Source organism: Thermobia domestica, chromosome 3 (assembly GCF_964235325.1).
Source record: "Thermobia domestica chromosome 3, izTheDome1.hap1.1, whole genome shotgun sequence".
Taxonomy (NCBI): Eukaryota; Metazoa; Arthropoda; class Insecta; order Zygentoma; family Lepismatidae; genus Thermobia; species Thermobia domestica.
The window spans coordinates 16,165,202-16,190,461 of NC_137456.1; the positions used below are offsets into that span (position 1 = coordinate 16,165,202).

General features: G+C 36.0%; 2 protein-coding genes across 5 annotated transcripts in view; one reads left to right on the forward strand and one right to left on the reverse strand.

Annotated features, from left to right (window-relative positions):
• LOC145680194 (retinoid-inducible serine carboxypeptidase-like) overlaps positions 1–14,492 on the reverse strand; it is a 74,765-nt gene extending 60,273 nt beyond the window's left edge. The window contains exon 1 of the mRNA XM_081750447.1: positions 14,381–14,492. Coding sequence (XP_081606573.1) covers positions 14,381–14,435 — 55 coding nt within the window. The 5' untranslated portion in view covers positions 14,436–14,492. The remainder of the gene's footprint in view (positions 1–14,380) is intronic.
• On the forward strand, positions 1,658–24,995 carry LOC145680195 (SOSS complex subunit B2-like). Of its 4 annotated transcripts, none has more exons than XM_081750448.1 (3): positions 1,659–1,852; positions 11,408–11,488; positions 23,789–24,995. In XM_081750448.1, the coding sequence occupies exon 3, from the start codon at positions 23,795–23,797 to the stop codon at positions 24,392–24,394; it is 600 nt and encodes a 199-aa protein (XP_081606574.1). In that variant the 5' UTR covers positions 1,659–1,852; positions 11,408–11,488; positions 23,789–23,794; the 3' UTR covers positions 24,395–24,995. The 4 variants fall into 4 exon arrangements, with proteins under 4 accessions (XP_081606577.1, XP_081606574.1, XP_081606575.1 ...); XM_081750449.1 differs by lacking the exon at positions 1,659–1,852 and adding an exon at positions 1,988–2,058; XM_081750450.1 differs by lacking the exon at positions 1,659–1,852 and adding an exon at positions 9,666–9,687.
• The last annotated feature ends 265 nt before the right edge of the window (positions 24,996–25,260 follow it).

Genomic DNA, 25,260 nt, shown 5'->3' on the forward strand with positions numbered 1-25,260 from the left:
AAGTTAATATTATAAATGTACGTGAAATGATGCTCGTTAAATTTTTACCATTACTTAGTTTTTGGATCTGTTTCAATTAAGATGTTAATAAATATGTTTATTGAGGAATATGGAAAGTAAAACTGTAAAGAAACATGCAAAATTAAGATAAATAAGAAGAAAACCAAAGTGATAAGGTGCATAAGAGCAGGACAGGAAGGGGCAAACGTAGCTATGGTTAGATGGAGAGAAAATCGAACACACTAAGACGTCCCCTATTTAGGAAGTCTAATATCCTCGAACGGAAGAAGTGAAAAAGACGTTAGGTTCCAGAATAGCGCAGGCTAAATAAGCATTCTATAGGAAAAGAGGACTACTAACATCAAGAAATGTATCGTTGGACGTTCTTAAACGTTTTATTAACACACTGGTATGGAGCGTGGCGCTTTACGGATAAGAAACATGGACATTGAGAAAAGCTGAAATATCCAAGCTGGATGCATTTGAAATCTGGTGTTGGCGCAGAATGCAGCACATATCATGGACCGAAAGGAAAAGGAATGAAGACGTACTAAAGGAAGCTAATGAAGGACGTCATATAATGAATATAATATGAAAAACAGTGTCATGTAATGAATATAATGAAGTACTTGGCCATCTTATTCGGCACTCCCATGGGATCGCCATGCTGATAGAAGGAAAGGCAGAAGGAAAACCAAGAAGAGGAAGACCAAAGATAGAATATCTAGACGCAGTTACGAAGAGAAGACCTTATCAAAGTGTAAAACAGATGTCCCAAGCGAGTGAAAAGTTCTAAAATTTCCATGTTGTCCACCTATGGTTGACGTGAACAAGAAGATTGAGGAATATATAAGCAAATGATGTTTACAGAATCGATTGAAAAGTCAAAATGAAGGAATTAGGTTGAATAGTATTTCTTGTAGTATCTATTGTTTTCCATTTCTTGTATAGCTTGAATTCTTTCTTGAGTAAAATATTTATAAGTACGTTCAATGATTAGGTAAGTAAAACATATGGACACATTCCGTAACGTTTAGGATCACACACTGGTTATTCCTTCAAAAGAATATTTGGCCACAAAGTTCCTTTTTTTGTTTTTTTTCTGCAAATAGGAACAATCTGCACCAATATTTCCTAAATTACTTGCTAACCAGGAAGTTGTGCTTTAAAAGTTATATCTAAAAGGACGATTTCTTTAACCGCCTCAAAAAGTAAAGAAAAGTAGAAAAAATAATTGAGGTTTGAGGTATAATGTGGATACTGATAAGAAAATGTTGTACTTTTAATCCATTCTATTTTTGTATCCATGTTTTTACGATCCATGTTGCAATCATCTTCTACATTTTGACAATTTTTATACAACTGAATTGCTTTTCTTTTGTGTTTGTTTTCTAACAATTTTATTAATCTTTAAGACGCCCCATCTTCATATTTATTCAATATTTTGTTGTAGTGACAAACTGTTCGGAATCAGACTATTTAGTTCGTCCTTGCGATCCACTTTCATACCTTCTTTTTTTTAAATTTTGCAGTTTTATTGCATATTTTAATCAATTACTGTTTTCTTACTCAGTTATTTGACAAAATATTAGTAATTTTGTCGACATAGTTCCAAAGGTGTGACCGTAGTTATTATTATTCCATTAACTTTTTTCAGAAGAAGAAGAGAAATCAAATGTTTTCATGTTTATGTTTTGACGTACATTTAGACGATGTGTATAAATAGTTCAGTTTCTGTGATTTTGGAATTTAACTAATTCTGAGGCTTGTAGTAATGTGATTAATATGAACTTTAAACTGGGAGGAATGCAAATAACAGTAAATTGTACTGTGACCTAAGTTTAATACCAATGTAAGTAATAATGAATGCTGTGTACAGTACGAAATAAACATTTCTCCAGAATATTTTAAGTATCAATTATTGTAAATAACATGTGCCACTGCATCTTCGACAGTTATGCTACTTGGCTTTAGCTGCTTTCTCTTCGTCTTGCATTTCCCGTTATGTTGCGGTATAAATCCCCTCGCTCAAGGGTAGGAAGTAGAAGTGGAAAATTGGTAAGAAAAATAACACGCACAGAAAGTATTAAGATATCTGTGTAAAGAAAGAAAATCAAATGATGTCATTGACCACGTTATTTGATTGTATATGGGAGAAAAATTTAGTACTGGTGTAGACTAGGCTTGTCATAAAAATGGTAGTTTACTGTTAAAATGAGTTTGTCTAGGATGTGTATTTTCAGTGTCGAAACATCTCTGCACAACATGGGAAATCATATTTTATGTTTACAAGTGTAATGTTAGTAGTATATATACAAGAGCTATACTGGGCTTGAAATGAGTGAGGGCATATCAAATACGTCCGTGTAACATATTAATTTCGGAGAATGTTTAGATGAAGGGGGCCAGAAGTAGGTAAGAGTAGATTTACTGGAGAAATTAGCGCTAAACTGCTGCAGATGGCGGCCCTGAATATAGCCAACGTGAATCTGTTTTCACCGTTCTATTACCCCTTATCTGTTCTTACTTAAATGTACCTTAACTACAGTTTCCCCTGTTTCATTTCAGGCCTTCACTATTCACCGGAATCACAAATATTTCTTTCTTCATACTAGCTTTGCTCCTTCTTATCCGTATGCATCTATATAAGGTGGTAATTGTTTAGTAATGGGGGACCAACACTAACGACAGTTGTGCTGTATCCGAGAACCACACGAAAATCGAAAAAGAAAAGTACAAAAAAAATACTACATTTGGTTAGGCTAGATTCCGTTACGTTAGGTTAGATTGAGTTACAAGTCAGTTGCCTTCAAAACAGAGACATGTAAACTGTTTACAATTTTTAATAGAAAATTACTATTTGCATATAAATACGGCGTTAGGATGTACGGCTTAAAAACTAGGGTGCAAAAACAAACCAATATGTGGCCACTAAAAAGCATTAATGGTATCTGACCGAATCGAGACAGGGCGAAGCTGGCGAGCCCAATCGATAACACAGGGCTGCGTGCGAAGGAAGCAGGCACGTCAGCAACGGTGAGTGCGCGCGTAAGAGGAAACAATGTAGATTTAGACGATAATACGCGTTTCAATAGCACTTGTCATGGTTTCATACTAGTAATTCTCCATTGCTAAACAGGAAATACACTGTGCAGAAATATACCGCCTATAATAATAATAACTGCAGTCCCCTATCAAAGATGTTTCCCTATGACATTAAAAGTTACAAAACGCATACGAAAATACTTCTTTCCTGGTGCTGACCATCCAACGGAGGAATCCTTACCTTCATGGAAAATTAATTTCTTTCAGTACCAAATGTACACTTATTGCCTTACTGTACTTTTACTACCTTACTTCTTACAAGTGAAGCCCCATTAATATGTGCATATTAGCTTTACGACGAGCATGAATACCAGGGTTGGCTGGTTTAAACCAGCTGTTTAAAAAAAAAAAAAAAAAAGTTTAAACTAAAAAACGAAAAATATTCGTAAAAGTGTAACTATTCGTAAAATCTTGATTAACACATGTTTGTGGGTTATCACTTTTCACTTCCATATATTATTCGTACTATATTCAGACCTAAATTCCCCATTCTTTACTCAGAGATTATATTACAAAAGTAACATTTTTTTTTTTATGTAACTTTATGGATGTTTCTTTTGAGATTTTTTAATAGTTTGTTATTATTGCTATGTAACCTAAGGACAATTCTAAACATTGTTTCGTTTTAATACTGTTTACTATTGATAAATACATCGAAATGCCGTACTTTTGGGGGGAGGGGGTCATACAAACCCCACTGGGGGCAATTATTGAAATAACAAGAATCTTTGGTAACTATTTTTGTATAAATGAGTCAGAGCCAAAGTGGAATCAAATAATTCGTATCTTTATTCACTTTTCTTACTGATATGCAAAGTAAGTCGTTATATTTCTTTAACTTGGACTAGTAAAAGTCGTAGTGAACTGACTTGGACTAAAGTAGTTCTTCTGTACTCTGTAGTACTTTGAAATTGTCCATATGTAATTCTGTATAATGGTTCCACTTGTGCAATTGTTTATCTTTTTGCCCTTCTGTCCTAATGATTCTTGACGATTATATTAACAAATATGTAAAGATCAGTCGACGTATTTTTATCAGGAGTCCTTTGTGAGTGAGTCGGCAGACGTATCGCATTTGTGGTCAATTAGTCCCGGTTTCGAGTTCAAATGAAGGACAATTTCTCTTCGATGTAAGCCGAGAAGCGGTTTGGATTCCGCTTTAAGCTTATGTGATCCCTTCCAGCATAACCCGGTTGTTGCATAGTAACACCAAGGCGAAACAAGCTTATTTCTGTTTGTATGTGATATAAATACATACAGCAAATTATTTAAACCAAAAAAACCTGGTTTAAACAAACAAACAAACAAAAAAAAAACGGGCTTAAACCAAAAAAAAACAGGTTTTTTGGTTTTTTCAATAAAAACCATGGTTTTTGCCAACCCTGATGAATAGAGTGTGTGGATGTATGGAGTAAGAATTACAGTAATTACAGTGCATTGAGCACGAGCCAAGTTGTGCTAGGTGGCCACTAATAAGAACAAATGTCTAACCGAGTCCAGGCAGGAGCGCAACAGGGACGCCCGAGCGGATCGACGGGTGCCTCTGTAGGGAGCAGGCGCTTCGGCGACGGTGGGTATACCCAAGACTGAAATAGTGGAATCATACTTCATACAGCATAAAACACATGCATTGCGTGTCAACACTTGCATTGTCACTTTGCACACTGCCTTGACATGGTACTTCCTTTCATCATGTTTTTGTTTTGAGTAAGATGTGATATAGAGCACACTTTCTGTTTCGTACTTCTACCTTATAATACATTTAATATGCAACATCTAGATTTTTAAAATTAGTTTTACAATCCTATTGCAAAATCAAATATAAAACTTCTTCCGTGGATTTTACAGATTTATGCCAACATAAAATGGAATATCACTTAAAATTTTGGCCCATTTCGCTACATTTAACTGAGATGCAACTCCCCTCTTACTAATTTCCTTTCTAAATTTATGTATTTCCTTCCATTACGGCAGCATTCACCTCCTAGGTTAGTTAATAACATAGTGGGTTAGAAACACTGTTATATTAACTGCTGTCTGTTTGTCCCATATCGCATCAATCCACGAACTTACGTACGTAGTCCAGAATTAACGTTGGTTTTTTGCCTTAATGGTAAACCTATTCTACTGACCTTTTTTACCTTCTTTATTACTCTTATGATATCATTTCGTCTGATTCTATTCATATCTCCGTAAATTTTGCATTTCCGGGCCGCTATCTACGGCAGTTAACTCCTAATATTGACAGAAGTTTTAGGAAATTGTACCATTTTTTCGAAAATTAATAAATAAAGCTGGCCTTCTTCAATTAAACGTAGACCCAACTTTCCACCGGCGGTGTATTTATTCCACAACCTAAGTAACATGTATACAATGTATATAAGTATAGAATTGCTGGTATGAAGTACTTTGCTTAAGTTATACAAGTGATGTAACTTATGTAAACCTTTGCAATATCAAATGTTTTTTGCGTGCAGGTTTATTTTTGGCACACCAGTCGAAATAATTGTTGAAAAATTAGAATTCTTTTACTGATTTCCTTCTTATGATCTCATAAATGATTTACGCCGGGCGACTTGAAAATTTCTGACATGGTATAGATAAAATTTAAGGGGCCATCAGGAGCAATTGTTGAAAAGTTAGAATTCTCTTACGATTTTGATATCAACCTGGCATCCAGATATATGGCATAAAAACTGCAGAGTGCTAAACGCGAACCAACCTCTGCTAGGTGACCACGAAAATGCACAATGCTATCTAATCGATTCGGGGCAGGGTGAAGCTAGGATGTCCGAGAGGTATCGAGAAGTGTATCCGGAGGGAGCACGCGTATTCCCGAAGGTGAGTGTACGTGTAGGCGAGAGTAGTGAAAACAGTTGGGTTTTGACGATGATATGGGTTTCAATAGTACTTGTCATGTCTTTATACTAGTAGTGCTCCATTTGTAAACATAAAATGCAGAAATACACCGCCCGTGGAAAATAGTATCTAATACTGTCATCTTCCATATGCACTCACTTATTTTATCCGTCGTGAGGACTTGTAATTATTTTACACTAGTAACCCTGGTACTTATAAATCTAAAATACAGATGTATTGCGTCGTATTTAATTCTATTGCCTGCAGAAATTTGTTTTATTGCAATGTATTGAATTTTACCGGTAAATCTTCCGAAATGTGTTGTGCGAAAACTAAACTAGCACCTGCACTATTCTCATGTATGTGTGTACCCTCCGTTGCTGCTGCATTTGTACCTTGTGGACGCGCTTCCTAGCGAGACCCCTGCTTCGCTCCTGGCTTTGCTAGGTTAGATAGTTGTCTCGCGTTGACTGGGGACCTAACACAAGTTTTGTGCAATTTGCTGTCTTTTTTTTTTATGTCGTACGTCAGGACATAAATTTATATTCGTAAGGGAATGCATATCAGTTTGTGCTGATATTGTCAATCTGTACGCAACTATTTTTGAATGGATCAGGGTAATACCAGTCCAGGACGTATTAAGGAATCATCTGCAGGAAGAAGAGTTTTTTAGTTTGATCTGCACCTGACAGTGCAGACTAGTTTTGCAAGTCTTTACACTCAATAGCAAATTATATTTATCAAGAAACAATACGTTTCTATTTATCATATGGTGGCCTCTGAATAATTCAATTGAATGTTTTAGGATTCAAATTTAGATTTAGATTATTATGATTTGGGCTTAACGTCCCATGCTCATGCTCCTCGGCTAAAGAAGACCCTGATGATGATGATAAAATGTGAAATGGAAACATTGTGAGAAAACGAACACCGAGTAAACCCATGCAAACTGGATTTAACTACTACAAAGCCTACTTGGCTGAAACGGATCGAACCAGGTACCACACGTCCTAGAGGCGAACGGCGTGTAGATTAAGAATAGGATTACCAATATATAATTATTACACATGCTGCCTTTTCTGTTAGACTCGTAATACCTTAAAACGTTCAGATTAAATATATTCCAGCCTTCAACAAATAAAAATAAAAGCTAAGTTTTTAGGTAAGCTTATTTTTGCCATTTTTTTAGATAAGATGATTTTTTTTTAGGTAAGCTTAGTGCGTGGTTACTAATACAAACTATGGGGTACACCTCTCTTTTGTTGGGTATGCTTGCATGAGGAATTAATTTCATAACCCACTGGGAAGTGTAGGGACCTGAGATGGCGACTACGGGAATTACAACAGAGAGTTAAAACTCTGGCGGCGAATGGTTAGGTACTATTTGGAACACTGGGACTTAAGCTATTTTGAGAAATTGTATACAAGATATTGGAACTGTATTTAGTTTTTCCCTTATGAAGAATTACAAGACAATGACGCGTACATTTCTGTCTTATTACTGTAGTTACAGATAGGCTGTGTTGCCTGCATAAGTACCCTGGATATTATTTAGTTATGATGTAATAGATCTTACGTGTAAAATTATAATTTTTGTGGTGGGATATTCTCAATTTGACTCCCTAATAAGATTATATTTGATGTGCGACATTTCACTCCAGACACCAAATTTTCTGTATGAAGGCATGAGGTTTGTGGCTATGCTTGCATTGTCTTCAATGGAAAATTCATGTGGTGCGTCCTTGAAAGCAAATATCCTCTTTTACTCTGTATGGCTTCTTTGGGTAATTTGTTTCGTGATTCACCGTACTGAGTGAGCGAAGTGGAAAAACGAATAGGGCAGATGGGTAATTACTGGGAACCAGGGCGGACACTGTTCGATATTACTCTAAGTTTAGTTACAGTAGTTTCGCATGCATATAGTTTGCTTTTTATATTATTATTATTATTATTAATGTATATATGTTTCATGTAACGTTCTGTTACTTCTGTCATATTTTGATCACATTGTTTTCAACATTATTGTATCCTCATCATAATTTTAGGCAACTTCTTCGCTCTTTTAGTAGCCAAGTCTTCACGGAAAGAAATCATTAATGCACAAATAAATATAGCAATGGTTCTAAGCGGGTGTGCCCGGACACCTACAGCACGCTAGTGTATTGAAAGATTCACTAGATGTACCATTATCTTCCTAAATTTTCTGCTATTGCTGGCAAAAATAATGCTAATAAATCTACTGACAACTTAAAAAAAGAAGAAGAGAAGAGCTTTTCTTATAGCAGGCTTTGTAGTTTTCTGAAATGATTTTAAAATAAAGGCCACTTAAGCGAGTCTTTTCTACGAATTGTGGAGAAACATCTAAAACCTACGTCTGATGGGAATAACAGTTAGTTAGTTCGTTCGTTTAATTCTTTGAAGGGATTACCGAATGTGTACTTTGTATATTTCCCTGAAGCCTCTTTTTCAATCACCCATTGTGGCTATTGTTAAAATTTTGTTCTCTTTCTGATGGCCTTTATATATATATATATATATAGGAGCCGAAAATTGCAGAAGTCGAGATTTTCCGCGCGGAAGCGTTTGTCATTTAATTGTAGTAGTTGGACTTTGAATAACGCGTGATCTGTAGAATAGTTGATCATATATCCGTATGCGACTCTTGAACGAAGACAAGGCTAGATAGTAGTATTTAATACAAATCAATATCGACGACAATACTTTGTGTTTTAAAATATCTGCACATTTATTATTATTGTTAAATACGAGGGCCATCCGGAAAGTGGTACCTGTTTGTGCAATAAAGACACAGTAGTACATATTAACAAATATACACATTTTTATTGGAAAGAGCATACTTTACACTACTTCTCCTCATAATCACCAAGCAAATTGAGGCATTTGTCATACCGTGTGACGAGGTTTTGTATTCCAGCGTCATAGTCCTCCGCCGCCAGCGTATTGAGATACGTAGTCACGCCTCGTTTAAGTTCTTCATCGCTGTCAAATCTTTTTCCCGCCAGAAAGTCTTTAAGCGTCGTAAAGAGATGAAAATGTTCACAGAGTTCATCAATTATGACGCGCCGATCGTTCCTCACGCATTCGTCTACTGACCTCAGCAGTTCGTCTGTAATGACAGATGGTCTCCCTGAACGTTCCTTGTCGTGTGTACTCTCCCTCCCCAGGTTGAAGTTGCGACACCAGCGCCGAACAGACCACTCGTTTATCACATTGTCTCCATACACCTCCTTTAATTGGCGATGAATTTCACAAGGTCGAACGTTTCGTGCATTATTAAATTTAATCACTTCACAACTGGCGGGGTTCCCAATTCGTTTAATTATTATAAACGAGCACAGGCACTGCTAGCGTAACGCAACCTCGCACAGAGCAGGCAGACAAGCCACTGATGCGGTCTGACCTTGCCCAGTGGCTCCCCGAGTTGTCAGCGCTTCATGCGGCGCAAACGAGTACCACTTTCCGGATGGCCCTCGTAGTAGCAGAAGTGTCCGCTCTTTGTACGGATTAAACAGAAAAAATGAAATCAAATATTTCAGGTTAACTTGGCTTGATGAGGCCCTTTTAGGCCAAGAGAGAAGCTGACGAAGGCAAGTGAATGATGATAGAAAACTTGGTGGAATGAGAAAGTGGAGGAAACGGGAGTACCTTGAGTAAACCCACAAACTTGGCCAGGGATCGAACCTGCGACCTCACGCACCAGAGGTAAGCGCTCTATCACTGAGCCACCGTGCCACCCACGGACTGACTTATAAGATAGTTCGGGTTATCTAAGAATAACTAACTTTTAAGATATTGTAGACTTTTTGAATCTCCAGAACGTGATCCTCCAATTCCCCTGATAAAGCCGTATCTGTGTGCAAAATCTGGTGACTCTAGGCGACTCCTTTCTGTGTGAAAATCTGATCACACACGTTCTTTATATATATATATATATTAGTAAGGGTTGAAATAGTTGTTTGTGTGCAGGTGTATTGTAAAGTTTAAAACTTCTGCGACATTTCGTTATCTTCACACGTTCAGGCAGATTTATCGTCGGAGTTTTCAATAAATTCATCTTTTATTTTTTTTTTTTTTCTGCTGGTATGCGGGGCAAGAAAAGTTCTCACTTGAAGGCAAAGAATAACTAACTTTATAGTGCCAGTGTATTTAATCTATCTAAAAATATTTTCCAAAGCTGCTACTCCTTTCATCCTTGGTCGCTCGATGTACGAAAGACAATGAATACAGAATTCACATAGTTATGGCTAAAACATTGCCTGTCTAAGGATGGTCTTAAGAAAATTGAAGTTATTTCAGGAACTACACCACATATTGGAAGGAATGCTTTCAAAGCGTCTTATACGTATATAAGCACGAAGAAACCCAAGTTAAATCTGGATAAAGGTTACCTTGAAATGAATTGGAACTCCATTGATACTGTTTCAGTAAATAAGATTATTCTAGTTTGAATTCTTCTATTAATTCATATTATGTACATCCCAAGTGTGTGGTAGAGGAGCAGTGAGTCATGGGGTTATAAAGTGGCAAAATTTACATGGTTTGTCTTCTGTTCAGTGATGATTTGATAGTGAACAAATTACAAGTTTCGTCTATTTAGATTTTTTTTTTTTTTTAACAATACAATTGAGGAGTTTGATGTAATAAGGGTGTAAGCGAGTTTATGCCCTTTTTGCATCAAACGCATTTCTGGCTTTTTCCATGCTTGTTTAGCCTCCTGGTAACATTTCAATTCAATATCGGAATAAAATCCTGCATATTACATTGTTTTATGTAAGAAAGAAAATAAACGCTACTTAAATTTCCAACATCGTTTTTCTCCAACTGCGTGTTTCAGACTTACGCCCTTAATACATCAAACTTCTCAGTTGACCAGCAGGTTTTTGTTGGTCAACAAATCATAATTTATGTTTTATTTAATGTTAGTTATGGACTCATAAATATGTATGTTGTATGTATTCATCGCTTTCCACATTTAGAGCGACTGATAATAGAAGTAGCAGCAGCTTTCGAAAGCATTTTCAGTGGATTAAATATATTGACACTACCTGGGAAGCCATCAGTTAGTTACTAATTATTTGTCTTCAAATGAGAACGTCCTTTTTCTTCCGCATACGAGAAGATAAGAATGAAAGAAAGTAGCTCAGTGAAAACTTTTAAAAATAAATCTATTTGAAAAAGTTATCAGAAATCAAGATAATTAAATATCTCAATGCTTTTTAACTCTGCAACGCATTCATAGGTAAACAACTAGGCCTACTTTAATACTTCTGATATAGATTTATGCACTAACATGCTATGGTTAACATACGAGAGTCACCATTTTAAAATATTCTTAACTACGTCGTAATTTTTTAAAATTATTTTTATCAAAAGTGATGTTACTTCTTTTGTTTTTAAATGTATGGTTTCCCTTTTGTTTCAGATCCAGTTATTAACAAGATACTTATAGCCGACCAGCAGTTTATGTCCGTTTAGAAAAGATATTTTCCTCGTTTTCCTAAAGGTGAGAACGTCATTTTAGAAGTGTAATTTTAAAGTCTTACGCTCTCATATTTTTCTTTGTTATTCCAACTCGGACGTGTTAATGTTGATGTTAATTGCAAACATTAAAAATACGTGTACTTAATGGCTTTAAAAATGTCCTCAACTACAATATTCGCCGTAAAACAAAAAATTAGCCATTAGATAATTTTTAGTTTAAGGTTCCATTTTTTGAGTTGTAACACACCTCCACTGGGAGCGCGATATGTATTAGGAATCACGCAAAGATAGGAAAAGAGTTGGTTTGGCGTGGGTGTTGATCAGTCACTCAGGATAATTTAACTAAGAATATAGTTAAAAGAACCTTTCTCTTTGGGGGCCGCGGTGGCTCAGTGGTAGAGCGTTCACCTCTGGTGCTTGGGGTCTCGGGTTGGATCCCAGCCCCCGCCAAGTGGACTTTGTGGTGGACAAACACCGTGTGCGTGGGTTTTCTCGGGGTTCTCCCGTTTCCTCCCACTTTCTTCATTCCACCATTTCATTCATTACTCATAATCACCGTCTCCTTTAGCCTAACCGGCATAACCGTGGGACGTAAAACTCACAGATTTCATTTCATTTCAGAACCTTTCTCACTATAGTGTGTCCGGATGAAAAGATATCAATAAGAAATTTGAATAATTCGAGAACCAGTAGTGATAGAATCGTCCGGTTTTGTTTCTCGGAAAGAGGAAAAAGTAGAGTTTTATGCCCAACAGACAATTGAATGTAATAGGACTTCACGTATGCGCATTACTTGTGAACAAAATGGCGTCTTTTATTTAGTCTTATTATAGATGGCGAAGTGAAGGCTAATCATACCCTGTCTCCTACTTACCCATGCAATGATTAGAATTAATATTACAACTTCAAGTATTTATAGAATAACAATTGAAAAGACAACGAAAAATACTCTCTCTCTCTCTCTCTCTCTCTCTCTCTCTCTCTCTCTCTCTCTCTCTCACTCACTCACTCACTCACTCACTCTCTCACACACACACACAAACACACACACACACACACACGTACACGTTCACGTATCAAGTGCACACATAGATTATTACAGATATATTTAGGGAAAAGAGAACAAACAAAAGGTAAGAAGAATAAATAACTATTTTTATCAGATATCAGTGAGCGTAGAGAAACTCATGAAGGATCTGCTCAACCGACTTCTTACATAGTGAAACAAGTAGGAGGTTGATAGATTGCACAAAGGTAAGGAAACAAACAAGGATATTGACTTGGTATGAGGTTAAAGGAATCTGCTATTGCACTTATCTTTAATAAAACACAAAGGTATACAAAAATGCTTCTAGGAAGCTTGAAACAACATAATTGAACTTTCCGAAGAAAAAAAAAAATCCAGAGAAGTAGATGTGAATCCAAAAGTCCGTCGATGGAATCGAACCAGGGACCTCCGACGTGTAGTATCGTAACAATAAATTGATTGAGTTAGATTAGATTGTCTTATGGTGAGTGGAAGGTGATTCCATGCACGAATAGTGGATGCAAAGAACGCATTCGAGTAATGTTTCGACAAGCGTAGGGGAAGAAAAGGGAGTTTATTTACACCTGATCTTGTATCGTGATCGTGATGAGCTTTTAATGGTTGCAATGTTACTGTTCGCTAGAAAGTAGAGTGCAGTTTTTGGTGGGCAGAATTCAAGTCCCCTGTAACCATACACAGAAGATTGGACAACAATACGGTCAGGAACCACCAGGTCGTCACTGCATTGTTAGATGCCACAAGCAATTGCTGGAAACTGTCTCTGTCTTGAGGGAAAAACTGTCCAGAACAATTGAATTGGAAGGGAAGGTCCCATTCAGTGGGCCCTGAGATCAGCCGACTTGACTTCTGGAGATTTTTTCTTTTGAGGTACGTGAAGACTTTTATGTACCAGACCCAAGTTCAAGATTTGGATGATCCAAGACAAAGAATTATCGGCTCGTGGATTCGTGATACCTCAAATATTACGAAACACCTAGCGGGAGGTTGAGTACTATCTTGATAGTTCACGAGCAACAAAAGGGACACACATGGAGGTGTACTGAGATGAGTTGAATGATTTTTTGTGCTAGATATAAAATTGTTTTCTTTTTCTAGAAAATAAAACCGGATGTTTCTATCACTGTTGGCTCTTAGAGTGATTCAAATATCTTATATCAGTCGGACACACTGCACAGGGTGGTCTGGAAGTGGGCGTATCCGCCCTGTAGTTTCAACAGAATAGTGTTAGTTATGGTAGAATGTCTATACACAGTTACCTTGAAGTCTTAATAGTCATAAACATCGGTATGATCACCATCCATGTCGTAACACAGCTGAATTCTGTGCCAAGTAGTCGCAGATGTTTTGCGAAGATACTCCGGCGTCACGAGAGTTAAGGCGTGTTCCACAGCTGCTCGTAATTCCTGGGTTGTGTGATATCGAGTGTTTCTTGCTTGTTGCTTTATGAACCTCAGAGAGCATTGTCTGGTGTCGTCAGATTGGGACTTCTTGGAGACCAGTCAAAGGGAGCTGGTGAAAGATGCACAACCTTTACCAATCCAGCGTCCAAGAAACGTCTGTTGGTTACTCCAACTTGACTGCAAATAACTGTTACCAAGCAAAAAACAAACGAACATGGATAGCAATGTTGCCAGTCAGTGCCAGCAATGTTACCAAACAAATGTGGGTAAAACCTAAAACCTTCAGAAAACACCAATTAGGGGTACTCCCACTTCCGGACCACCCTGTATATATTGTTATTATTCCAAAACATGTTTTTGTTACTTTTGCTGTAAGATTAAAGGTTCTATTAAAGAAGTAGATATACAACAACGTACTTGTTACTCTGAACTTCCATTCATTAAATAGCATATTAAATACACGTACCTTGACTACATCCCAGAAGGACTATAGTTAAAGCGATCAGAGTGTACCGAAACATGGCTTCTACGTTTCAAGTTTCCTTTCGCAAGAACAGCAAGAAAGTGGGCAATTTTTGTATGTGACAAATAGTTTAATATAGTATTTACTGATTTCATAGATAATTGATAAGATTGAAGGCGGTAGACTTGCAATATCAAGACAATTGTGGTGTTTCTTTATCTGGCATTGGTCATGATAGCTTTGTTTCAACGAGTGGACGTCTAAGTACTGGTGATAATGCAAGTTTTTAAGATAACTGCTAAGTATTAATATTTTTGCTTGGCTTAAAATAGGTAAATGGATATACCCAGAGTTGCAGATATATATATATATATATTGTGCTTTTAGAGATAGCAGAGTAATGTATTTGTTGTATTGTCATTGGCCTAGAAATACTATAAAATAATACAAAATTGAAAATTAGTAAATATTTATCATGGATTGTTTCTATGTGATATATCGCTGTTAGTGACACGTAAGAACGAAGATTTTTTTTTTTTAAATAAAAATGTAAGATTTTCCATAAGTAAAAGCTTTGCTTTGTATATACTTAAACACAAACAAACTATTTGCTGAGCAAAACAATATATTCACATAAAAAACTACATACGTGTTACAGTTTCGCCAACTAACAATTTGGCTTCATCAGACACTATCTAGATGAAGCCAAAGTGTTAGGTAGGCGAAACTGTAACACGTATGTAGTTTTTTATGTGAATATATTGTTTCGCTCAGCAAATAGTTTGTTTGTGTTTAAAAATGTAAGAGTATTAATATTGTTAGGTTTTTCACGACTGAATTTCGGGTATATCCGGCTATTATGTTAAATCAAAATAATGCTTTGAATTAGAAAGAAATCATTACGTAGTCATGTTCCGTGTTCTTAGCAACCAAAGTTCGTGAAATTTTATCAAAATTGTATAGAATGAATTATAGCAAACCATTCCCAGTCCATTGCTAGATGGTCTCAAGCAGTGTTTCTTTTAGAAAAAAATGTTCCGAGGGGCACACTTAGTTTTCGTAGGGATATATGTTACTATATTACTTTCACACGGTATTATTCTATTTATTATTATATTTTTACGTATTATTTTGGTCTTCTCTGGGAGGGGAGGAAGGGGGGGCAGTGCAACTCAAATACATGTCTGAAAGAAACACTGCTCTGGAGCTCTTTTGCACAAACTCCTATCTCGTGCAGTTCCCTTCCAAATTTACTCTACACTGCTTTTTTGGTTTCGTCACACCACTTTGTATAAGGACGTTTCGTAGGTCCATTCTTCTCTCTTGGTATCCATTCAAGAATTGCTTTCGTTCATCGTTCACCATTTCTTCTTCTAATATGTCCAGTCACTAGCCACGTCGATGTCTTTGTTTTCATGATGCTATCCGTCACTCCTGTAATCTTTTCTGATCCATGTGATTTTTTTTTTTTTTTTTTTTGTTGAATGTAGGAAATTGTAGCTGTAAAGTATGTGAGAGCCTGGAAAAGAAGATTGTGACTTATATGCCTGAGTCAAGAAAGTGAAAAGAGCAGAACACTACATCGCTGGGACCTTATTCAGCGTAATTTAGAGTAGAGACCTTATTGAAGGGTGCGCAACCCTCTTTTCGATTTCTCATCCTGAGGACTTAAGATGATTTCAATGTTTATTACATTTTACAAAAAAAAAAAAAAAAAAAAAAAAAAAAAAAAAATTCCATGTACCAGCTTTCATATATAATACATTGTAACTGTGGCCCCGCATAACATAGTCGCAGATGGTCTTGACCTTGGTGCGAGTAGTGCCAGGTTCGATTCCCGGTGGGGACACTCGGTCGAAACAGTGTAAAAGCTTTTTTAGGCCAACCATCCTGAGTGAGGTATTCTTGGGTTTTCTCATTCACACCGGGCCAAATGACGGAATGGTACGTAACATATAGGTCCCAGGCCATTTCTTTTCCTTTCCTCGGATAGTGTAATCGCCGAGGGACTTCATCCCTCATACATGACGGGCTGCCATGGCCAAAAATGTCAAAAGCTCAGAAATTAATTCCTAAATCATAAAATCCTTACATTCTAACTAATTACATTAAAAAAAAAAAAAAAACTGCTTTCTATATCTCCGAAACAAAATGTTTTTGGTCTTAATTTAGTAAGATCTTTCTGGACAGTGTTCTGTCGTAGAGTTCTCGTCCTCACTATTGTTCTGGGAGTCGTATTAATTGGTTGATTCAAATGTAATGTCATTCCTGAGTAGCAGCGAGGCTATATAAGACGGGGATCAGCATTCAAAGTGGGATACGAACACTAGTCATGTTTGCCTCTTATGCAGACATTCTTACCAGGACTCGAATGTGGGACCAGGGCGTAGTATTCCGCCAGTTTTTGTGTTATTTCTTTTTTAAGAATTGTGTTTTGTAACCCGCCCTAAAGGTCTTGGATTTAATTTTTTGCAATATATCTGAAAAAAAAAGTTATTTTTTTCTAACTATTGTAGTCTTGAAGCTCAGTGAGCATGCTGTAACCTTCTTTTTTTCTCTTAACAATAAACACTGGCACAAGAGGCAAATTTCCTTTCCTACCGAAACTTCCGCAAGGTTAGTTAATTTTCTGCATTCTCAAGGAATGCTAAAATATTAATTTAAAAGTTCCTGTTTTAATCGTATATATATAATTTGCTAAGCCGCGTGTCTTCCATGTTATTAGTCTAATGTCGCATTCAAGCCTTTTGCTTAAATGTTAGAATTCCAACCGGGTTTTTTGCCCGCTTGTGTGGTCAATCTCCGGACACGTTTTGCTAAAAATCAAAGCTGACGTTTGTTTTTCATCACAAGTATAAAAGGTGCTAGTTTAAACACCATCGTCCTATATTTAAAATTAAAAAAAAAAAAAAGTTTCAACCAAACCTTGGAAATAAAATTAACAAAACCAAAAAAAATAAAATATTCAAAATCTTGGCAAGCAATTTATCTATAAAAAATAACGCGTGCTCAGAAAAAGTCCTTTCTATCAGTTGCACGATAAAACTTCAACTACAAAAGATAAAGTGCCTATACAACAATCAAAAACACATACAGCAAATGTATCTTTAAATCCATACAAAAATAATTTTTGCCTTAACCTTTCCTTTATAATTTCCCGTGCAAAATATTTAAAATTAAATTAAATTGTGTTTAATTTCTACTACATTCCCATGGTTATATAAAAAGTAATAATTTATTAAATTTTCAATTCAAAGGTTTAAATATATTTGTTGTATTAATTTTGTTATAAAATAAAATAACATTACCATTTCATTCAAACCAAAAATTGGTAATGTTTCAATTGGTTTTGTCGATATTTTGTGAAAGTGGACGACCTGTTTCTTAGCGGAATGATCGGCAGATACGTGGGCTTAAGTACACGGCCACAGTTTACAGTTTCCCCGAGTATAAGCTAATTCTGCACTTTTTTAAAAGTGTAACTGTTGATACAAATAGTGCAAAACCACGCTCAAGAATTATATCATACTACTTACAGATTTCTGTAATTCCTGAATTTCCTTTAAGCTTCCAAGTTTTCGACTCTCCTCTGGAGTCTTGGTCACGGAGGTTAAAAATAGGAAGAAAGAGAACAGAAACATCAAGGAATAAAAATGGAACGGACATGATGATGTTTCTATTCTTTTTCTTTCTGTTTTTAACCTCCGTGACCAAGACTCCAGAGGAGAGTCGAAAACTTGGAAGCTTAAAGGAAATTCAGGAATTACAGAAATCTGTAATAGAATGATTGATACAAATAGATTGTACACAGTGATTAATTTTATACTCTACTTCATATTTATGTTGTTATATTTTAAGTGTTGTTGTTGTTAGAAGCCATTCGAATTAAAATTTGATGTAAATGCATCGGTTTCCAGTACCTACCTGAAATATGCATAATTCCTTTAGTTGTGGCAAATAAGTTAGTACAAATTGAGAAAGTTCATATTCTATAGTATTAGTTTTAAAGTATCCATTTGAAATTAGGGAACAGGAAAAATGTGTATATTTTTTTCCGATGTACTTGCTTCATGTGGAGAACAGGAACTTGCTAATTTACCAGGAATTTATTAGAAGTGTGTCACGAGATACCTATGGCACGTTGGTGTTTGTGCTGTGTGGAATAATTGCATGCAGTAACAACAATTTCTAAACATATCTGACTCCTCAAACTTAACCCTTAAGTACTATGAACGAAAATAATCACATAACTACTATGGAGCGGTCTGTCAGACCACATGGATGTTTCACATTTTCTGAAAAGTAGTTTTATTATATATTTTTTAAAGTGCTATCCTGTATATTCTAGTTGTCTATAGAAAAATAAAATATAGTAATTTCACTATGTAAAAAAACTTTAAATTTTTAAAACAACGATAAAAAAAAGACAGTCAAAAGTTGCAACAATACTTTCACTGTTATCCTAAAATTGTAATTGTTGAAATATTCACTTTATTTCTCTGTTTCTATATAGTTAAATAACACTAATCCAAAATAAATTGTTCTTATAGATGCACTGAGAACAAAATATACAGTAAAAACGGAGGAAAGAAACATGAAATTATAGCTTTTTCGAACTTACAAGAAAGTATTGTTATATTTTTGTTTAGTGAAAAGGTAATGAATAAAACTAACTTTTCGTTCTGATATAATGGCGAAGTAAAGAAAATACATTTTACCGGTAAAGAAAGCACTGTACTAACTTTTCTGACTTCATGAACTTTCTTCGGGTAGGCACTGAACTTTTTTACTTTCTTCGGTAACTTTTTCTTTTTGTTTACACCGAAAGCAAATCTGCACCCCACACGCTGACATGAATATCTAGCTTTCCGCATAGGATGGAGTGGACAGAAGGCCATGTTTTTCTCTTCTCAAACTCCTCACTCGTGCGGGATTGTGAAAGCTCACTTTCAATCTGGAGTATGCTCTTGATTGAAAAACACAGCCTTTGTGGCAGACATCCGATGAACAAACTACGTTCCATGTGATTCCTAAAAAGTTCTTGTGCCAACGTTTTCATGAAATCAAGTCATGTCATTACTGCGGAATTAGCGTAGGATTGATGCAAAACATACGCATTGACACCATACGCAACATCCACCAGCATAAATAAAACTCAACGGCCATCATCTTGTTCGGCGAATTGACGTGTAATTTGTACATTTTTAGTCTAGAATATCCACTCCGACTTTACTCATGCTATAAGATATAATTATTTCAGATTTTCCAGTCTCTGGCTCATTATTTGATGTGTGGTGCCAGACAAGCCACACGGTAGGACACAACACTGCTAATAATTGGCAGATAACGAAAGACTGCTCATACGTAAAATACTCACGTAACTACTATAGTACGTCTGTGAGACCGCGCGACCCCTCCAGAGCCGCACACAGGTGACCAACTATAACAAAAACTTCACAATATGTAACTATTTGCTAGACAGGAAGGTAGACGAGAAGATCCACTTGTAGTGGTAGGGGTGTACAAAATATAATGATACAAAAAGTCGCAGCGGTCTGATAGACGGCCCATGGTACTTACGAGTTAATCAGCTTTATTTAACTCCTTGAAGCTCATTGGATCCCGTTCTTACACATTGATCATAAGCAGGGCTTGAAAAATCTTTCTTGCATGTACTAGGGAGCCAAAAAGTCTACTAGTTAGACTATTTTGCAGTCACCATGTTTATACAAATAAGCAAAAAATAACTTTTTCGATACAGTAGACATATAAATGCATTTTTTATTTTGTCTCTTACAAATAAATGAAAGAGTGACGTTTGTCTGATTTTTATTCTTCAATTTTTTGAGGATTGATCGGACTCTTTACTCGCTAAATGTAAAAAAATGGTACTCTCCACTGGCGAGCAGGCAACTGGATTTTTCAAGCCCTGATCATGCATAAAGGTGTCACAGGTTGACTTTAAACTTTATCAAGATTTACCTCATGTGGTTGTCTACTTTTGCTAGAATGTTAGTAAGAATAAGAATGGACTCTTGGTTCACAAACTTCCTCATTGTAAACAAATCGGTTTAGAGCAAGTTTTGTGTCCTCGGCTCATGAATAATATTTTGGGCGTCAACGTAACCACATGTCTGTACATGCAATCCCAAGCATTCAGTAGTGCTTTCGCACGTTTGTCGTAGCCATTATCTGCCAGAGTTTTGTTCGCAAAATACTATTTTTTTTCGGTTTCTCTATTATTTTATCTCTCTCTCTTTCTGTTATTTTTCATTTAGTGTTTCTTATTTATCTTTAAAAAGAATAAGTTTTATATTGAGTTTGTATTCTTCATCACAGAAAAACAGTTAAAAATATATATATAAAAAATACATACAGTACTATGTTTCTGTGATTGAAACAGATTAATTGTATTTACATGGTGCGTATTCTTCTTATTTTTTTATATATTAGGCTGCTATCACTTTAACACCTTTAACGAGCCTCTAGTGTCTTTTACTAGTATACATCCCCTCTAAGTCAAAATTAAATTTTCTAGCTATATTTCAATTTTTGGGTTTATTTCTAAGAAATATGTGCTATACCCTGGCCGGCGAACCATGGTTTCTGACAGCTCAGCTCGCGAGGAGGACTGAGGAGTGCGGTGTTGCCATGTGCTTCTCGCGCAAGGGGAGAATCGTCTGCTTCCTCGTTGAGGGCGGCCGGACTATGTAGGCGACGTGATTTTTAACATTCCGTACTTTATTTTTTTTTTTTTTTTTTTGGTTAATGAACTAACGAATGAAAAACACAATATATTGTATAATATTAATTCTTGGTCGTCCATGTACGATAACAGCAATACGATAGAGTGTATGTAAGAAAGAAAACAATAAGAACAAATTTTAGTGTGAAAAACCCTACAGCGAACATTAAATATTCTATACACCAATTTAGTTTTTTTTTTTTTTTTTAATACATAATGAAAAACTATTCCTACATACCTTTTACTATCGCTGCTGCTCTAGAGGAAAAACACCACAATCTTGGAATGATGCATTCTCGCCCATGGGAACACTTACCTCTTCAGATGTTTCAGCCTCAGAATCACTATCGCTGTCACTATCTGTCTACTCTTTCTTGCAGAATACCTTCCGATTCCCATGCTCTTTTTATATCACCTCATGTATGATCAATTACTTTTCGCCACTGTTCAGATGAAACTTTTTCTATAGCTTCTTCTACGAGGTTTCGCTGTAATGATATTGTGCAGTTTATTGAAAAAAAAAAAAAAAAAAAAAGGAAAAATGAATTTTTCCATCTAAGTACATCCTTCATTTGTAGGACATGTTTACTAGTTGTGACCCTGTATCTAAAATGTTTATTTAAGAATAACAGGACAGTTTGCAATTCCAAATAGTTTTAGGGCAAGAAAAGAAAGCAAAACTAAAAACAGAAAGACAAACAGGTACTGTCCTACAAATGAAAGATGTAAAAGTGAGAAGGGCCTATATAAGTGGTCAAAGAGATATTGGAAGGAAGTGTAAGGCAGATTCGCATTGATTATTCGCTAGGGTGCTCATGGAGATAGTTTTAAGCTCTGGATTCAAAAGGGTCAGGAAGGCGAAAATATTCCTTTTGTAAGTTTACCCTTTTTATTAATAGCAATATCTATTCTATCAGAATAGAAGCTCACATAAAACAGAACGGCAGGTCTCCTGCTAATCAAGATTTTAAAATGATAAAATAGTTTCTTTATTGTAAATAATTTTATGGTAAAGGTCATGTAAAAATTTGATATTCAATAGCCTAATAAAATTTCATTGTTTTGGTACCTTTACCATAAAATTATTTACAATAAAAAACTATTTTATCATTTATAATACATACAATCTTAAGTATGTATTATACGAAATAAAAATTTGTTAACATATTTTCATTATTTTTAAATGGGGGAAAAAAAAGAGGGTCATTCAAATGAAAACCTGAAGAGTGCTATAAATATTATATTATTAGAACAATTAAGAAAAACCATACCTATCATTTTTCAACGTAGTCTCCCTGACGTTCAACTCTTCGGAAGTGTATGATACAACGTTGGAGGAGTTCTTTTGGTTGAGATTGTAGCCACTCGAGCACCGCATTTTTCACGTCTTCATTACTTCTCAAATGCTTGCCTCCCAACCTTCTTTGAGCGATCCAAACACACTAAACTCCCTAGGGGCGAGGTCTGGTGAGTAAGGTGGGTGGGGGAGACATTCAAATTTCAAATCCTGGGTATTCTCAACTGTCAACGGGCAGTATGTGGTCTTTCGTTGTGATGATATAACAATACACCTGAATTCAGAAGTTCTGGTCGTTTACTTCGAATTGCCGGGCGAAGTTGGTTTGTGAGCAGATAAGAATAAGAAGTATTGGTTACTGTTGCCTCCCTTTCCATGTAATCTTCCAAAATGACTCTCTTTGCATCCCAGAAAAGAGTGAGTATGATGGTTGAATGTGGATTCTTTTTATTTTATTTTGTTTCGGTGGTGAGCTATGGCGCCATTCCTTGCTTGATCTTTTCGTTGCTGGTTGGTGGTAGTGAACCCAGGTCTCATCACCTGTAACGATTCTTCCCAGAAATGAATCACCTTGGACGTGAAAACGACGCAACAATTCTTTACAGGCATCGACATGACGATCTTTTGGTTGAGCTGTCAAGTGACGTGGCATTCATCTTGCAGACGTTGTGGACAATATTGTGTGCTGAATTAACACTAAATTTCAAAATGGTGGCTATTTCTTTCACAGTAATACACCTGTTATCCTTTATATGCTCATCCACTAAAACACTGTTTTCGTCTGCCACTTGAGCCTGTCCCGGCCGTGAAGCATCCTCCACAGACGATACTCCGTTTTTAAACTTTCTACACTACTCGTACACTTGCTGCAGGGACAGACACGAATCACCATACTGTGCTATCATTCTGGGATGAATTTCAATTGGATTGACACCCTCATTACTCAAAAAACATATCACAGATCGCTGCTCTAACGCCGAGCATGTTGCTATTGGCGCGACCATCTTTGTACTAATGCTGTCGGTGTCTCCTGTGGTGTAAGTCACTCTGCCACCTGTCGTTCATTTTGTGAAACTCAAAGAGCACTACTGCCAAATACCAATTCGATCATACAACTTTACGGCCTTTTATAGCACTTTTAAGGTCTTCATTTAAAATTTGAATCACTCGTCGTAATTTCGGTTTACGAAAGCGTTGCGGAGTGAATTAAGTTCCTGGCCCGTAGGTCCACTGTACATTTTTAAGATTGAGATAACGTGATTCTCGATGCACTGAACGGTTACCCGAATATTGTTGATTGTCATTAGTACTTAATTAAATTAAGATATTAACTATATACAATTCTGACTTACAATATTTTATTTGACAGGATTGCATGAACCAGAGGACTTTGAGCATGGATTTTGTATCAATTCGAGATATCAAGCCATCGATGCGGAATGTCAATGTTGTGTTCATCGTCCTGGAAGTTGGTCAGCTGGTCGTCACCAAAGAAAACAAAGAAGTGCGAACTTGTAAAGTTGCTGATGAGTCAGGGAGCATAAATTTGTCTGTTTGGGGAAAAATAGGAGAGTTTTTGTCTCCAGGGGACATTATCAAGTTAACCAAAGGATATTCATCCATTTTCCGAAATTGTCTCACGTTACATACAGGGAAAAATGGTGAAGTGCAGAAACTTGGAGATTTTTGCATGGTCTTCAGTGAACTACCTAATATGAGTGAACCAAATCCTGCGTATGCCAGTTTGCTCCCTACCAACAACAATCAAAATCAAAACGCTGCGAGTAACAATAGTGTAAGTGGAACCGGTGCTAAGGACCAGAAGAGCCGGGAAACCGTAAACAAACCAAATGCTCAAAGTGTCTCCGAAACTGGTGTAAAACACGGTAGCAAAGTCCCTCCCAAGCCGAAGCCAGGAAATAGTACAGGAAACAGAAAGTCTTCACAAAAAGGATCTCAAAACGCTAAACATTAGTGTCAGCGTTTTTTAAAATAAAAGAAATAAAAATAATAATAAAAAACAACAGAAGAAATATTGTTATAATAAAAGGTTGAGAGTCAGTTAACATTTTCTATTTCAGTAGCAACGGATGAATTTGAAGATAAAATTCGTCTGCTTCAGCGAGTATGCGAGTTTTTGGAATTTTCACATCCATATAGGTGTAAACAGGTAATATACATGGATATATGAGATTTCTACTGGTGATGAGTATGCTATAACACTTAGCAGAATTGTATTATATTCGAATTTTGGTTCATGGTTCAAAACAGTATATTATGGCTCTCAACTTTTCTATATTTTGTGAACATGTGAGTGACAATTTGATTTTTTATTATTATTATTATTATTATTTGCAACATTTTATAAAGTAATGGACATAGATGGTTATGGTTTTAGTTTTTTGAAAGACACTTAAACTGTGTTGAGTTCGTTGGCAACATCGTTGTTTCATATGTGTAAAATTATATTTTTTTATATGAAGGTTGGTTGCCATCGTCAGAACAAATATAAAGTAAAGCATATTTGTTGTATAAACATGAGTTAATAAAAGACGTTTGTATTTTAGGACGAAGTATATTCAGTTTATAGTCTATTCGAAGAGAAATACCTAGATTTGCTACTCCTTGTATGAAGTTTCTCTAGTTTATGGAACAACTTTGTATCAAACATTTTCACTTAACAGATTGCCAACTATGAACCGAAGTGTGAAGTATCGCTAATCACAAATCAGGAAGACAGAGCTCATTATTAAATCTGTGTTGCTGTAGCGCAACTCGAAATTTGCGTTTCGATTTGTGGTAATGAACAAAATTCATATGATTGTGAGAATTCCAACGGTT